This window comes from Eucalyptus grandis, chromosome 9 (genome assembly GCF_016545825.1).
Source record: "Eucalyptus grandis isolate ANBG69807.140 chromosome 9, ASM1654582v1, whole genome shotgun sequence".
In the NCBI taxonomy this organism is placed as follows: Eukaryota; Viridiplantae; Streptophyta; class Magnoliopsida; order Myrtales; family Myrtaceae; genus Eucalyptus; species Eucalyptus grandis.
This window is the reverse complement of record NC_052620.1, coordinates 43970008-43985973: the sequence shown is the minus strand read 5'-3', so window position 1 is coordinate 43985973 and position 15966 is coordinate 43970008. Positions and strand designations below refer to the sequence as shown.

Sequence of the window (15966 nt, the reverse complement as noted above, 5' to 3'; positions counted from 1 at the left end):
CCTTGCTCACCTTGTGCATAGCCATGGAATATGCACATTGCCCTCCAATTGAGCTTACCATCACTTACTCGAAAATAACATGGGCAACCAAACATTTTAAGAATAGAATAATCAGCAAGGTTACTTGACCACATTTCTTCAGGAGTCTGCTATTCAATAGCAGTTGATGGGGATCTATTCACCAGGTAGCTTACCGTACTTAGCACATCAACCGGGAATCTCCTAGCCATACCAGCACTAGAGATAATTTTTCGGGCCATCTCTAGTAATGTTCTGCTCGTCAATTCTGCAAATTGTTGTGATTTATTGGCACTAGTGCAGTGTTTCACTATGCTCTCTTTCATGCAGAACTTATTTGTCAGCTCCGAGCAGAACTCCATGCTATTGTCAGTCCGCACATGCTTGATCGACTTACCAGTCTCCCTCTCGATCAAAGCTCTTGACTGCGTGATCCTAACACCGGCATTAAACTTGTGCATTGGCATAAACACCCAGGTCTTCCTCGAGCAGTCAAAAGACTCTCGGACAGAGGCATCCGACGTCTCTGGCGCGAAATCTATCATTGTCTCACCTTGAAGTTTATACAGGCCTCCGTGCTTCATTCCTTTCATTATCACAAAGGCACCTCGAACAACCTTCAGAACTCTACCTTTTGAAGAATACCTGCAACCAGCTGAATTAGGGCACTCAAGGAAATTAAATTCTTTTTCAATTCTGGAACATGCCTCACTCCAGTCAATGTTCTCATGATACCATCATGCATTCTGATTTTAACATCACCAACACCCACAACATCGCACTCAACATTGTTCCATAACTGGACTTTACCACTACTCGTGCACTGATAAGTGATAAACCGGTTTCTATTTGGTGTGACATGAAAAGAACAACCAGAATCCATAACCCATCCATCAAGTAATGAATCATTAGTGACAGACAAGACATAATCGGCATTATCTGCTACAGCTGCAACATTATTTGCAGAATCAACTATAATTCCCTTACCCTTCTCATTCTTCAACTTAAGGCAATCCTTTCTAAGATGCCCCCTCTTGCCACAGCTCCAACAGACAACATTACCAGTCCTAGACTGACTACACCTGTTTATATTAGTACTACTATTACCCACATGTGTTATAGATCTTCCTCTATTTTCACCTACTAAAGCAGTAGATACAGATTCGTCAGATTCTCTTCTATGAATATCCTCGCTCAGAATCAAATCTCGAACCCCATCAAACGTAAAACTTGTTGATCCAGAGGAATTACTAACAACAGTAACAGTAGTATTCCAACTATCAAGCAATGAGGATAATAGAATCAAAGCACGTACCTCATCTTCAAAGTCAATCTCAACTGAACTCAATTGACTAACAATCACATTAAATTCATTAATATGATCTGCAACTGACGCACCTTCGCTCATCTTAAAATTAAACAGACGTCGCATCAAACAGACATTGTTGATCGCAGAGGGCTTCTCGTACATATCTGACAGGGCTTGCATCAAATCAGCAGTGGTCTTCTCCTTCAGGATGTTAAACGCGACGTTACGAGCCAACGTTAGCTGAATAACACCCATAGCTCGTCTATCCAGCAAATCTCAATCAGCTTGCTTCATCGTCTCTGGTTTCTCCCCAGATAAAGGTAAGTGCAAATTCATCTGGTAAAGATAATCTTCAATCTGCATCTTCCAGAAACTAAAATCCTTCCCATCAAATCTGTCGATTCTCACTTTTACTTCTTCTGTCGCCATCGATTCGCTTCAACTTAGCCAAGCCTGGCTTTGATACCACTTATTGCGATAGGGCAAGCGATCGAACAAAAATATAGACAGAAAAGAAAATAAATCGGATACCAGATTTACGTGGTTCAGTCGTAAAGACCTACGTCCACGGGGAGAGCAGCAGTGAATTTCACTACAGATCAAGTGATATAAGGAGATTACACACTCAAGTCACTCAAACACTCTCTCGGTGTTTCCCAAACCCCAATTTAACCCCAAACCCAAAGTGTTTATAAATAAACAATTCACTTGGAGATAAACTCACGGCATAAAATTATCACACAAGCTCAAAACAAATGCTGAAAAAGAACTCCTTTTCTTGATCACGCTTCAGCTTAAAGACATGCGGCTCCTCCTTTTCTCTCGTACGGGTGCAGCAGCAACACATCGAAAAGAAGAGAAACCCTGCGTAAAATACTTCTGTTTTTATACGTGTGAGACTTCGTAGGGTTTTCTACGTAGGATTCAGCGGCTCCTTCTTACGTAGGGGATCGATACACGCACACGCCAAGGGAGGAAACTTGTATTCTTTCTTATATAAATGTGCCCAGAGTCAAAGTTTGACTCTGGGCCCCACACCAATTGATTCCTTTCTCCAGTGACGTCTTGGACGTTGCTTCCTTCGAAGCTTTTGTTTTTCATGTGTGCCCAAAAGTGGGCCCCACGAAGATCACTTCCTTCAGTGCTTATGCAGGCTTCTGTTGTTCTCTTTTTTTTTTTTTTTTTCCTTTTATCCTATTACTTCCTATTTTGTAAATCTTCAACGAGTCCAACGAATCTCAAACTCAAGTCATAAATTAACAGTTTGGGTCTTGATTACAACATATTAAAGTTTGAAATTTTTTTCAATTCGTTTATTGAAGTTTCTAGATTTACTTCCAAAACTGCACGAGTGAGCTTGATTTTTCCCGGTGGGTGGTATTTGGTGTTTTTATTAATATGTATGCTGGTATTCTTATTAATATGTATGCGACTTTCTTGTTGGGAAATGTATGTCTCATGATTGAGAATGACTCGGCATGCTGCGGTGCGAGTTACACGTGAGTAGTAAGTCACGCTTGTGTGAATTTGTGTGGATTGGGCATGCACGGTATTTTTATGGATGCATGGGTGCATTTGGCTGTGTGTGATGTGTCAAAATTGTGCAATTGGCTCGTGGAAATACTGTGTGGAAGAGTATGTGGGTGTTGGCTGTGGTGTGTGGTGCCATAAAACAAGATTCTAGTGTGGCAATATGTGGAATGAAGCCTAAATAACAGATGTCCACCGGTAGCGATCTGATGATGCCCTCGGGGAGTGGGGATGCCCTTGCTTTGTGTTAGGGATGCCTCTTTAAATTAGAAGGCTAGTCACCTGGAAGTGACTCGAGCAGACTGCCTAGCGACTCGATGCAAATTCGACTCCCGACCGCGTGTGGGACCACAGCGAGGACGCTGTGCTCCTAAGGGGTGGAGAGTGTGACAGCCCAAGCGGTGGTGCACGGGGAGGAGGGATGGCGGTGTGTCTGCGCCTCGATCCCTGGACATGCGTAGGGAAGGGGTCATTCTCTTGTCCCACATCGCTTAGGAGGGAGTCCTGGGCTAGTTTATAAGGCTTGGGTTCTCTAATCTGTGTAACATGTTTCATGTACGCTTCCGCTGCGCTGAAAACAAACCCGTGAGAGAGGACGGCGATGGCCGGGCCTCCAAAGTGAACAATATTGGGCTGGGATGAGGGTGGCCGGGTTCACGCCTCTACCCCAGACAACGCGTTTTAAAGCCGTGAGAACTCAGTATCCAAAGCGGACAATATTACACAGTGGGCTCGGGTCGTTACAAGAATAAAATCAAAGAATTGCTCTGAAGCTTTCACTTGTGTGTATCCATTTATGTTATAAATGCTAACCTATATAAAAGACTTATGCTTACATGATAACCCAAGTAACAAAGGTCCTAGATCTAGGAAGTGACGGACTGGGATGTCACACCAGTGACCCCCGCTAGACCTAGGAGAGAGTCCCAACACTCTCGTTGACCATAACGGTGACATCACGACTCTCCCCATGGGCAAGTGAGGGTTGTTGAGTCTCTGCCAATGAAAAGAAAAAGAAAGAAAAGAAAGAAACCACAATAAAACAAATTCATAAAAATTTTAAAAAAGTTAAATAAAAATTGTCCACGTTAATGTTGATCATGTCACGTAGGAATTCAACATCCACATCAATGGTATCCAGCCAAAACTGATTGGAAGTGCTAAATTAGTAAATCGTCAAAATTTTTAGGAATAAATTGACACAATTAAAAGGTTTAAGACTAAATTAGTTGTTGTACAACAGATTTAGTACTTTTTGGATGATTTTTCTTAATTTTCTAATAGGAGTGATAGGTTTTAAGGTGAGTAGGTTATTAATCTGGAATTTAGAACCTACTCGTAGGAACCACTTTTTGATTTTTGGAATGGGAACCGAATCGATCAACCCCAAAATCAAGTTGGAACAGAAACAATCAATTCCAAAATAAATATGAGAACTGGCCTACCTCCTCGTCCTCGTCCTCCTTCTTCTTTTTGTCTTTTTTTTTTTTTTTTTGGAAATCAGGAATCAAGTTGGTTAAGGTCGGTTCTCATATTTTTCAAAGTTCTCCTCTTTGATAACATTTGGGGTTTGTTGGCCATTGTAGAATCTTAGCAAAATTCGTAACTTTCCTTTTCATATATTGATGGTGGAGAATCTCTCGTTTACAATAATCACCGTTTGTTTTTGGGAATAATACTCTAGATGACAAATTTATCCTTCATTAGTTTATGTTAAATTGAATTAATACCACAAAAAAGGAAAATTGGTGTATCTGTGATAAATGGTAGGTAAAATCCTAAACTAATGCACCGATCAATTGCCATGTATCATAAATCTCAGAAATTTGATAGTAAAATTCAACAGAAATAAATATAGAGTAAATTTGTCATAAATGTACCAATTTGGGTTTTATCATCAAACAATTAATTTTTAGTAATTTTATCACAAGTGTAAAAGTTTGGGGTTCTTCTTGATATTAACCTTTAATAAAATATTTGTTCTTACTGAATAAATCCTTCGGCTGTTTTGACACATATTCCATGTCTACTCTTAACAATAACAAATTAATAAATTTGAAGAGATCACTTCTACATCTTAGATTAGTCAGTTTGCAGATCATTTCATAACGTGGAAAAACCATACATTTGTTTTTAAATTTGTGTATAATTCCCAGAAAAAATCATAAATTATAACGGGCACATCTAACACCAAATTCATTGACATCCCCGTTATTCTTTATATAGTTTGGCTGTGTGTGCAACCAATTTTTTTTCTGAAGATAGCAAGTTTTGAGAAATTAAAACCTAAGACTTAGAGTGGCCGTTGTGAACCCGGAGAGAGATTACGATCCAGGCGATATGATATTCAAGAAAGCTTCTCTTGCACAATCGTGAACAACGGCAACCTGTGTCAGGATATTGATCCCTCCCCGCTTCGGAGCAATAAGCGGAAAACTCGAGTCATCGACCTCTAACGTTGCCGGCGTTATTTATGTAGAGAGGAAGAGATTGGCATGTAGTGTCATCCCTAACAAGAATGAGTAGCCCTACCGGGGGCATGAGGAAGAAGAGAAATACCATGCTGGCATCTCCATGGAGTTGGTGCTCTACAAGGGCCCATGGACGATCAGGAAGAACCTAATGGAAAGCGACCTTCGGCATTTGTCACAATTGCTACTTCTGTGAAGCTGCTTGAAGACCCACGTGCTCTGGTGGATGGACGAGGAGTGTTAAGTGGTCTTGAGCCTCTCTCCCTCAAAAGCTAGTTCAAAGGGTGAGGCTAAATTACCACTAGCTTCTTTCACAACCGATGTTGAATAGTCTCAACAATCTCCTCCTTTGTCAAAGTAGGAACAACCCATAACTCTTTCATCTGATTATTGGGTTCAGACTTGTTGGCAATCTGAGCTCTAATACAAGTTTTTAGGAATGTGAATCTTTGAAGAGAAAAATAGAGAAGAAAAACAAGCGAGAATTTTTACTTGGAAAACTCTTCCCAAAATTAGGAAGGGAAAAATCATGGTATCACCCTAGACAATCTCTTCACTATCGATATTGATGTTACAAGCTCTAGGTTTACAAGCTTAAGTGTTACGGCTATAAAAGATGCTATCCCTATATCATTAACGAGTCTAGAGCATACATAATTATGATCGAAATTATATGTATATCATTAGCAATAGTAAAAATCCTATTATCTGTTTCAACATGACACGATGGGTGACCTACTAAGAAGTGCCTACCCACAACAAACTGTTACTATGCTTGAACATTTATTATTTTTCTATCAAACTCCACAACTCCATTAGTCTCCCACTTAGTGATAATGCTAGTATGAACACCTAGAGGGGGTGAACAGGTGTTTAAAAGAAGTCTTGACAAATAAATACAGAATAAAATAAATTGCGAACAAAGTCTGAATAAGAATCAGTCTAATAAACGAGCCACCAACTTTCTAGTAGATGTTCAGAATCTATTATGCGATGGAATATACTTCTGAAATAACATGTAAGTGTACAACAAACTTAAATAAGGAGAGTTAAGGGAAGAGAAGGTTGCACACGAAATTTTTAGTGGTTCGACTTAAATCAAGCCTACGTCCATTCTCCCACACTAACAGTCTACTAGCTGGATTCCACTATATGATCAACAATAGATTATAACTTTGAGTGCAAACACTCAGTGGTAAATCACACTATTTCACTAAGTCACTCTTTTAGTATTTCTTTCATGATCACAAACGTTTAAGTTCACGAAAGATAAGTGTATGATCAAAGTTCGCTCAGACTTTAGAATACTAGATTTTGCGATCCGTCTCATACTTGCTCCTCGATCCTTGGTCTCCTTAAATACTCCTCCACTTCCAAACTAGCCATTGGATAGTATCTAGAGGATCGTCTTCCAATCTACCCATTGAACAAATCTGTATTAAGAAGATTTAGTAGCCGTTGAATGACAGAAGTAGAATCCCAAGTTGATTCTGATTGCCCATACAAACAGAATCTTGGTTTCTATAAGTAAAGCTTATCCATTTAAAAAGTTTTTGTCTTTAAGATTCAATTGTCAATTAATTAGATTGAATCAATCAAATCCATCTTGATGCAAAATCCAAACTAGATCACTAGCCGTTATATGTTTAGGGCTTGTGTTACGTTCTATCAAGTTGTCTTGCTCTAAACTTATCACATTTTGGTCATGTGTCTCATTCTGAACCTTGTCACGTTCTGGACTTGTGTCTCGTTCTAAACCTTGTTATGTTCTGGACTTATGTCTTGTTCTGTTTGTAAAGTCTGAGTGCGTTCCATCTGAAGAGATTTTTCAATCTGGACGTAAGTCTGAACATATATATCCTTAAGGTTTGGACACAGTTTGAATAAGTTCAGCTTCAGCATAGAGTCTATCTTCTAATTCTCCTAAGTATAAACCTTGATAATATTATCTACACGTTTTATCATTTGCATAGTCTGTTACTCAACCATTAAACACGTCAATAGCCCTTGATTTATTTTGTCATCTTTAAAACATCATAAGGGATTTCCCTAACAATCTCCGCCTTTTTGATGATGACAAAACAATATCTGAATATACATATGTGTAGATATGCTTTTAAAGATAATAACAAATCAATGCAGTCTTAAGCACATAAATAGTCTTTAAATATGAGATATTCAAAGAATGAAATTCGAATAAAAATATAGCAGAAGATAACAAATAGATTGAGCATAATTATATATAAAAAGATAATTGCAGCTCAATAAGTAATATCAACACATATGCATATTTATATTTTCTCCCCCTTTTTGTCATAATTAAAAAGTGATAACAATGGAAATGGTATTACATAGAGAATATAAAGCAATAACAAATATATTTTGCATAAAACACAATTTCCAGAATGTCAGCTTCTACAAAATAAGTCAAACATCAAAGATAGGTAATATAGCAAATATCTAATAAAAATGCACGGATGCATTATAAAATTCACTTACTCTTTTTGTCATAATAAAATGATAATGTAAATAAGAGATTTATTAATGATAAAAGGTAATAAAAGATGCACTAACCAGGTTTTGTAGAACTTAACAAGTTCTAACACATTTACATTTTCCTTCCTTCCATAATAATCAAGATCATGATCAATTCAAAAAAAAAAATTTCCATAATTGATTAATGCCCCCCCTTCAATTTATTGCCTTTTTGAGGTAATCATGATTCTCTCCCTAGTAGCAACAACATCCGCAACGATCGTTTGCTTTTTGAAATTCGAGGCAGAAATTTGTTTTCTTCAATCAAGCTTGTCTCGAATTCCACCTGTATAAACTTAACGAAATTTTTGCACAAATAAGTTGTAATAATATCCACGTAATAAATAATGCCCTCTCTTCAAATAAATAAATTTAATAACATATATAAGATTATCAAATATTTAAATTCAGAGCTACTCAACCTTTCATACGACACATTAGGGACTTGCTTAATAATTTGCAAGAACTTTGCGCAAGGAAGAGAATTTTTGGCCTCCAAAAAATAGTACAAAATATCTACAATTTTTGAATTGAGCTTTCTAAAATCTATATGAACGATTCTTTTGCCATATGCAAATTCTTGTATAACAGATAATAATCCTTGCAAAAATATCATGTAATACCTTCCTCCAATTTGAGAATCAAAGTTGCTAGATATAAGATATCTTCTAAAAATATAACAAGAGTATCCATGAATATGCAATAATATTTTTCACGATTAAAAGGATTTCCTTGAGTATAAATTTCAAAAATATATTATTGATGCATTTCACAAAAAGAAAGTAGATGTTTCTATCACACGCCAAATCAAGTAATAAAAGAAAATGCAATGCCTTATGTTTATGACAAGAGATATTTGCAATATAAATCATATATAATTCATAGGCAATCATCTGAAATCTTCATAAAATTGAGTAGAAATTTGCTAGGCGGGATGAAAAAAAAATTATTCTCTTACTCAAGATATATGTTTGAAATATACCATTGATTAAAAATGATCATTACCAATCTTTGCATGAGATACTTTTCTGATAATACCAAAATTTGCGTAGATTCACAAACATTCTTCCCTATAGAATTTCATGCAACGAACTCATTTTCTTTTCGGTATCCATGAATTTGAATCCTTCATTTTCATTAGAGCAAAATATGCAATCTTCATAAATAATCTAACATTCTTACTAAACTCATCATAACAAAGTATTTAAGGGAGAATATCTTGCATAATGAATTAATATCTCATAAAACAAATTTCCACTTTGCAAAATATGATAAAATTGGAGAGCATAAAATTAGACAAAATAATCTGAATTACCTCTAAGAAAGATATCAAATCAGTCACGTGTATTAGATAAAATCCCAGTTCATAAGAATATTATGCACAAGAAATTCTCACTTAGGTAAACCATGATAAAATCAACGAGAATAAAAACCTCGAGAATTTATCCAATCAATCAAATTATTTCTAAATTGAAAGCAAGATGTCAATCAATCATATTTATTCAAATAAATTCCATCTTACGAATTGCCAAAAATATATCACATGATTATTCCTTCATTGTAACAAATCATAGAATGCGGTCATTATAAAGTCTAAATCAATTGAGGCACAAAGATGATATATCGAATACCAAGTATAATGAGAATTTCTAAATTATGTGCCCAACCCAAATTGAAAATTTTAAAAATATAACTTTCTTGCCCAATTCTCTTTCTTCTTTTCCTTCATTTCCTGCAAAAACAACTCATCTTTTCTTTGGTACCTAAATTTTCTTGGGTCATGAGAGTTAGTAGAGTATGCTATTTTTATCCAATCTTTCTTAACAAGTCTCTAGACTTTAGGACATTCTTTCTCAAAGTGTTCTGAATCTCCACAATTTGAACACTTGAGGGCATTTCGACCAATATTTTTTGAAAAGATCCTTTGAAAATGCTTCTTGTACACAAGTCTAGGAGGTCTTCATCTAAGTCTCTCATTGACTTTAGGAAAGTTTATTAGAGAATCGTTTTCCTTATTGAAACTAAGTCTTGACTTGCTATAGTAAGGTATTTGTATGGAAATGATATACTCTAATATTTTTGAACCCTTTGAAAATTTTGTTGAGATATTTGAAAGCGATGAACTTTCTTTATCAAGTGTGCCAACTCTTCATCATCCATGTCATCTTCTAAATCTGTATCATCAAAATTAGCATTAGATTATAAAGCGATGAACTTCTTACCTTCGGGATCTTCATCGTTGATTTGTTTCACTTCGTAAGATTGAAGAGTGCCAATAAGTTCACTAATGGATAATGGCATGATTCTCCGGGTCTCTCGGATTGAAGTCTTTACATGATTCCAATCTTTTGAGAGACCTCGCAGAAGTTTATTGACCTTCATTGGGGCAAAAGTTGGTTGTCCTTGATAAGCTAAACCATTTACAATTTATGTAAAACGATTGAACATATCCTCAGCAAATATTTATTTTGGCCAATGAATCAAAAACCTTGAGCTTTTATCCAATTATTCAAATTATGTCTTGTTTTGTCTATAAAGTCTAAGTGTCATCTGTTTGAAGAGACTTTTCAATTTGGACATAAGTATGAACATATCCATCCTTAGACTCTGCTTCTGAATATATTTAGCCTTAAGGTATGCGCACAGTCTAAATAAGTTCAGTTTTAGCATTGAGTCTATCTTGTGGTTCTCATGAGTATAAACCTTGATAATATTATCTACACGTTCTATCATCTACGTAGTCTGTTACTCAACCATTAAACACGTTGATAGCCTTTGATTTATTTTGTCATCTTCAAAACATTGTAAGAGATTTCCCTAACACTTAGAAGTTGATCTTCAGAAAAACAGCAATAAATCTTTCATAATCTTTATTTTTGTAACCCAATTAGTCCTAGTGCGGCAACCCCCCTCATCACATACCATGGAGGCCAACTGAGGCAATGCATAGCCCCGGTTTCTCAATGGTGACAACCTTTATTAACATATATGCTAGATTTTCTACACCAAAAATCTTCTTCAATGACAATGTCCCATCATCTATCAACTAACGAATTTGATGATACTTTAACTCAATATATTTTTCCTTGAATGAAATTCAAGATTCTTTGTAAGGAAGATAGCATTCTGACCAGCATTAAAAAGAACACTGTTATCCCACTCTTTGCCTATCTCCTTAAAAGAAGAATTTTGACCAAATCATCTCCATATCAACTTCAGATGTGACAACATACTCTACCTTAATGGTTGAGACATACATGTCTAAAGTTGGACATCTAACTAATTACAGTGCCACCTAAGGTAAAAATATAACCCAACGTGCTCTTCTTATTATCCATGTCACCAGCAAGGTCTCAATCAACAAAGCTTTATAAAGTTACACCTTTTTTCATAAAATATAATGACATACCTGAAGTGTCTTTTAGGTATCTTAATAGCCACTTTATAGCTTTCCAATGCTTTATTCTTGAATTTGCCACGTATTTGCTCACAATTCCCATTACATGAGTTATCTTTGGTCTATTACATACCATTGTGTACGTTAAACTCCCAATAGTTAATGCATAAACACCTTAGCCATATATTCCCACTCTTCATACATCTTTGGTGATTGTTTCTTTGAGAACTTAAAGTAACTTTCTAAAGAAATTATTTGGGGTTTGCATTTTGAACTCCGACTCTGTCCAACATTTTTTTGATGTACTTTTCTTGAGAAAGCTTTAAAATTCCTTTGGATTTATCCCGCGTGATCCTTATCCTAAGAATCTGATTCGCTATGCTTAAGTCCTTCATCTCAAAATCTTCTGATAACTTCTCCAATATGTCAATCTCCCTCATGTTGGATCCTACAATAAGCATATCATCCATATACAATGACAAAATAATATAGCGGTAATAAATTTCTTGAAGTAACAGCAATATCCATTTCATTTCTAGTGAGCCTGTTACCACACATAGAGGTGTCAAATTTCTTGTACCACTGTCTAGCAGCTTGTTTAAAGTTATATAGACATTTCTTCAGTTTGTAGACATAATTTTCTTTTCTAGGAACTTAAAAACCTTCTATTATACCATGTAGATATCCTCCTCCAAGTTACCATGGAGGGAAAGTTTTACCATCTAATTGATGCAAATGTAAATTTTCAATAGCAACAACATTCAATATTAGCTTTGACAGTAGTCAATTTCACAGCTAGAGAGAAAATCTCTATGTAGTCATTTCTTTTCTTTTGCTAAAAACCTTTTACTTGTAACCTTACTTTGTACCTCTTGCTACTATCAGGTTCTTCTTTGACTTGGTCACGAACTTATTTTGCAATACCTTCTTCCCATCTTGTAACTAAGTTAACACCCGAATTCTTTTCTTCTCGAGTGAATCCAACTCATCCTGCATTGCTAACTCCCACTTAACAAAATCTTTAACCAACACTACTTCCGAAAATTCTTTTTGTTTGCTAGCATTAGTCAAAAGCAAATAATGATGGAGAATATCTCTGTATAAGTTTAGATATTATACTATATCTTCTCAAAGTGGATTAAGGGGTACGTGATTCTTGTTCTAGTTTTTTTATCAAAGTTTACAACAATAGTTTTCGAAATATCAACTAGCACACTTTTAGAAACCTCCTTTAATTCAATCTCTATATTCTCCATTGTTTGTTTCTTCACACTAGATTCTACCACAAATTTGTCGTTATACATCATGTTTTCATTGAATCTAATATCAACAGTTCTTCTTATTATTATTTTTTTATTTTGTTCATCCTAGAATTGATAATCAAAATAATCATAATCATATGTTATGAAAAGTGTGTTAGTTCTTTGCATGAAATCACAGCAGTGTGTTAGTTTTTTCATTTCCCATAATATCCAAAGGTTCATCATCGGGAAGATAAACCTTTCCAATTTTTCTAGAAATAAAAGTGTGTTAGTTCTTTGCATGAAGTAGAGTGAAACAACACACGTGAGTCAAGAATCCAAGACTCAATTGGACTGTCAATACTAAAAATTAAGGCAACATTATCATGCTTCCCTTCAAGAGTTGCATTCAAAGATTTCTCTTCCTCTTGATTTCAATCTCAATACTGAATTTTCCTCTTTGAGCTCTACAATCTTGTTTCCAATGGCCATTCTTTTCGCAATTCCAATAAATTGTTTCATAACGAGGTCTTGATTTACTTCTCCCTTTAGACTTTAATTTACTGTGGTACTTCGTTGATCCTTTCACCCTCTGCCTTTGGTATTTAAGGCAGCACCCGAAAATTCACCCAATTCTCTTTTATGGATATCCTTGTTAGTACTAGTATGAACACCTAGAGGGGGTGAATAGGTATGAAAACAATTTTTTTTGGAAAGAACAATGAAAATATTTTACTTTTGAAACTGAGTCTGAAGAACAACAGACTTTGAGCGAGTTTAGACTTTAGCAGTTAAATAGAACTACGAACAAAATAAAGAAGTTCAAGGAAGAGAATATGAACATAGAATTTATAGTGGTTCGGCTTAGATCAAGCCTACATGCACTCTTTCACGCTAATAGCCTTTTGGCTGGATTCCACTATGAATCAAAAGAGAATTTACAATCTTGCAATCTCGACTTCACAATGAAGAGTCTCTACTGCTCTCTCATGAAGTCACACTATAATTTTTTCTCTTTTGAGTACAATTTAGAGCATAGTATATGGAATAACAAGAAACTGGGAAGTTTCAGACTTTGAAATTTCTCTTTCACGCATTATGTCGAACAACTAGAGAGTCCTCCTTAAATATTCCTTCATGCCTTCTCGACCGTTGGCACTTTCCAAAGGAATTCTTCAAATCAACCCGTTGGATAGAATCAATCAAGGAGATCTCAAGTTGTTTGAGGATTGTGATGAAAGCCCGTCAATCCTGTTCGCCCATACAATCAGGATCTTGGTTTCCATAAGTAGATTATTTCCAAAATCACTTGCCTTCCAAAAAGATTTGATATATCACAATTGATTCCAATAAAGATATTCAATCTTGTAGGTGATATCTCCAACCAGAAGTCCATATATAATCCATACGAACCAAACTCTTGAAGAAAGAAAGATAATCCCTTATCTGGAAAAGTCTTCATCCTTCACTTTCGTCTAGTTTGGAGTGGGCAGACTTTGACACAAAGTCTAGGAGTCTTCAGACTAGACTTTGACACAAAGTCTGAGAGTCTTCAGACTTTGACACAAAATCTGGGAGTCTTTAGACTTTGACACAAAAGTCTGGAATTCTTCAGAATAGACTTTGGATAAGTTTTGTCAACTTCAAAACATCAAAGGAGTTTTCTCCAACAATCTCCCCATTTTTGATGGTGACAAAACTTCTCTGCAAATTTAAAGATTTATAACCTGCAAAACAACTCTTAGCAGTACATGATATCTTATAAACACAGTTAGTTAAGGATCTAGATAACATCAACTCTGCAATCACAAAAAACATGTTAATCTTGAAAGAAATAGACACACATCAAGATTTAAACATCTGCATCCATAATCATCGCTACTACAAGGATTGCTGCAGAATAAGTGTTCAAAACAAACTTAAATCAAATCTACAAAATTTGTAAAAAGTTAAAAGTTCAAAAAAAGTTCAAATCAAGTTCAAATATGCAAATTCTCCCCCATTTTGTCAATAGCAAAATAGAGAAGAGATAGATGGAATCAAGGTTGTCTTGGAATTCGAACGAGCTAGAAATGCCCTATGGACTGCACTGCCTCTTCAACCTTCTGGCACTGGAGATGAACATTCTCAACTTGTGTCTGTACAGTCTGGAGAATTTGAAGAGTCTGATCATGCTTGGCCACAGTCTGAGATACTTGCTGATTCAAAGTCTGTACCTGAGTATCTAAGGACTGTACCTTCTCAGTGTGAAAGTCAGAAGAGGTTCGCAACGCAGTATGCAGTTTTTGTATCTCAATCTCCATAGCATATTGCTAAGTCTTAACTTCCAAAAGAAGCTCCATCATCCTTAGATAGTCACCTTTGGTTCTGTCTATGCACTAGCTTCAGCGAATTGAATTCAAGGAGAACTAAGAGAGGAGGAAACATCAACTTCTCTAGTTCCAAGACTTGGACTAGATTCAGCAATTTCAGCTTCAGGAAATTGAGAAGCATAGACATCTTCTGGGTGTGTAGGAGATCTACTGATACCATCACTCGCAAAAAGAGGAGAAGAAGTCCCTGTTTGCTCAACAACTACCCCTGTTTATGTGCTTATAGGTGGAGAAAGAATTTCCTCTTCTTAAGTCTTCTCGTTTGCAGGACGAGAGTGATGTACTTTCTCTGTACGTACTCATATTGGACCACTCCGAGTTGCTTTTGAATCTTTAGATAAAGATATAGCAATTGTTGCCTCATAAGATTCATCCTCATGACCTTTTCCTTCTTCATCTCTTGCTTCTTCTTCTCTTGCTGCTTCTTCCTTCTCTGGTTCTTCTTCTTCTTTTGGCTTTGTTTCTTCTCTGTCTCTTTCTCCTCTTTCCAATGGTTTCTTAGAACCAACAAAACCTCAAAGATTTTTTAAGGCAAGGGCAGAAATTATGAGATCATCATCATCCTCTTCGTCCTGCAGGATGAGAGATCTTCTCTTCTTCACAGGTTCTTTCACAATTTCCTTGCCTTTCGTCTTCCTTCCAACAGAATCTTCCCTGGTTTTGCTTGAGGACTCCTTCTTCAAGCGCTCAATAACTTTGTTCAGATCTTTCAACCTCATCTTCGAAATCATTTTCAGTCCCATAACCATAGGAGCAACAGTTCGAGAGCAAAGTGAGGCGGGAAACTCGATCTGAAAATGTCTAAATAGCTTGGTAACCAGCGCAGAATAAGACAATTGTCCTTTGTCCTTCACAACTGTCCCATACATGTGCATCAGAATAGTATGAGGGAGTGAAAATCTCATCCCATTGTAAATTGCAAACATGAGCCTTGCTTCGAACCTGGAAATATCCATTTTTGATGCAGCCTTCGATCTGATGCAGTTAATGACCACTTTGTGCAATAGAATGTTTGAGGTTGACAGTCTGAAATAAGTGATGCCTCCTTCTAGCACTCTGTCCTTGACAAGAAATCTCATTACTTGACCAAATG

The 15966-nt window shown here is 36.1% G+C and overlaps 1 protein-coding gene across 1 annotated transcript in view; it reads left to right on the top strand.

Annotated features, from left to right (window-relative positions):
• LOC120288586 (gibberellin 2-beta-dioxygenase 7-like) overlaps positions 1-15210 on the top strand; it is a 37695-nt gene extending 22485 nt beyond the window's left edge. The window contains exons 4-6 of the mRNA XM_039302657.1: positions 14648-14763; positions 14884-15007; positions 15100-15210. Of these exons, the coding sequence (XP_039158591.1) occupies positions 14648-14763; positions 14884-15007; positions 15100-15210 (351 nt within the window). The remainder of the gene's footprint in view (positions 1-14647; positions 14764-14883; positions 15008-15099) is intronic.
• The last annotated feature ends 756 nt before the right edge of the window (positions 15211-15966 follow it).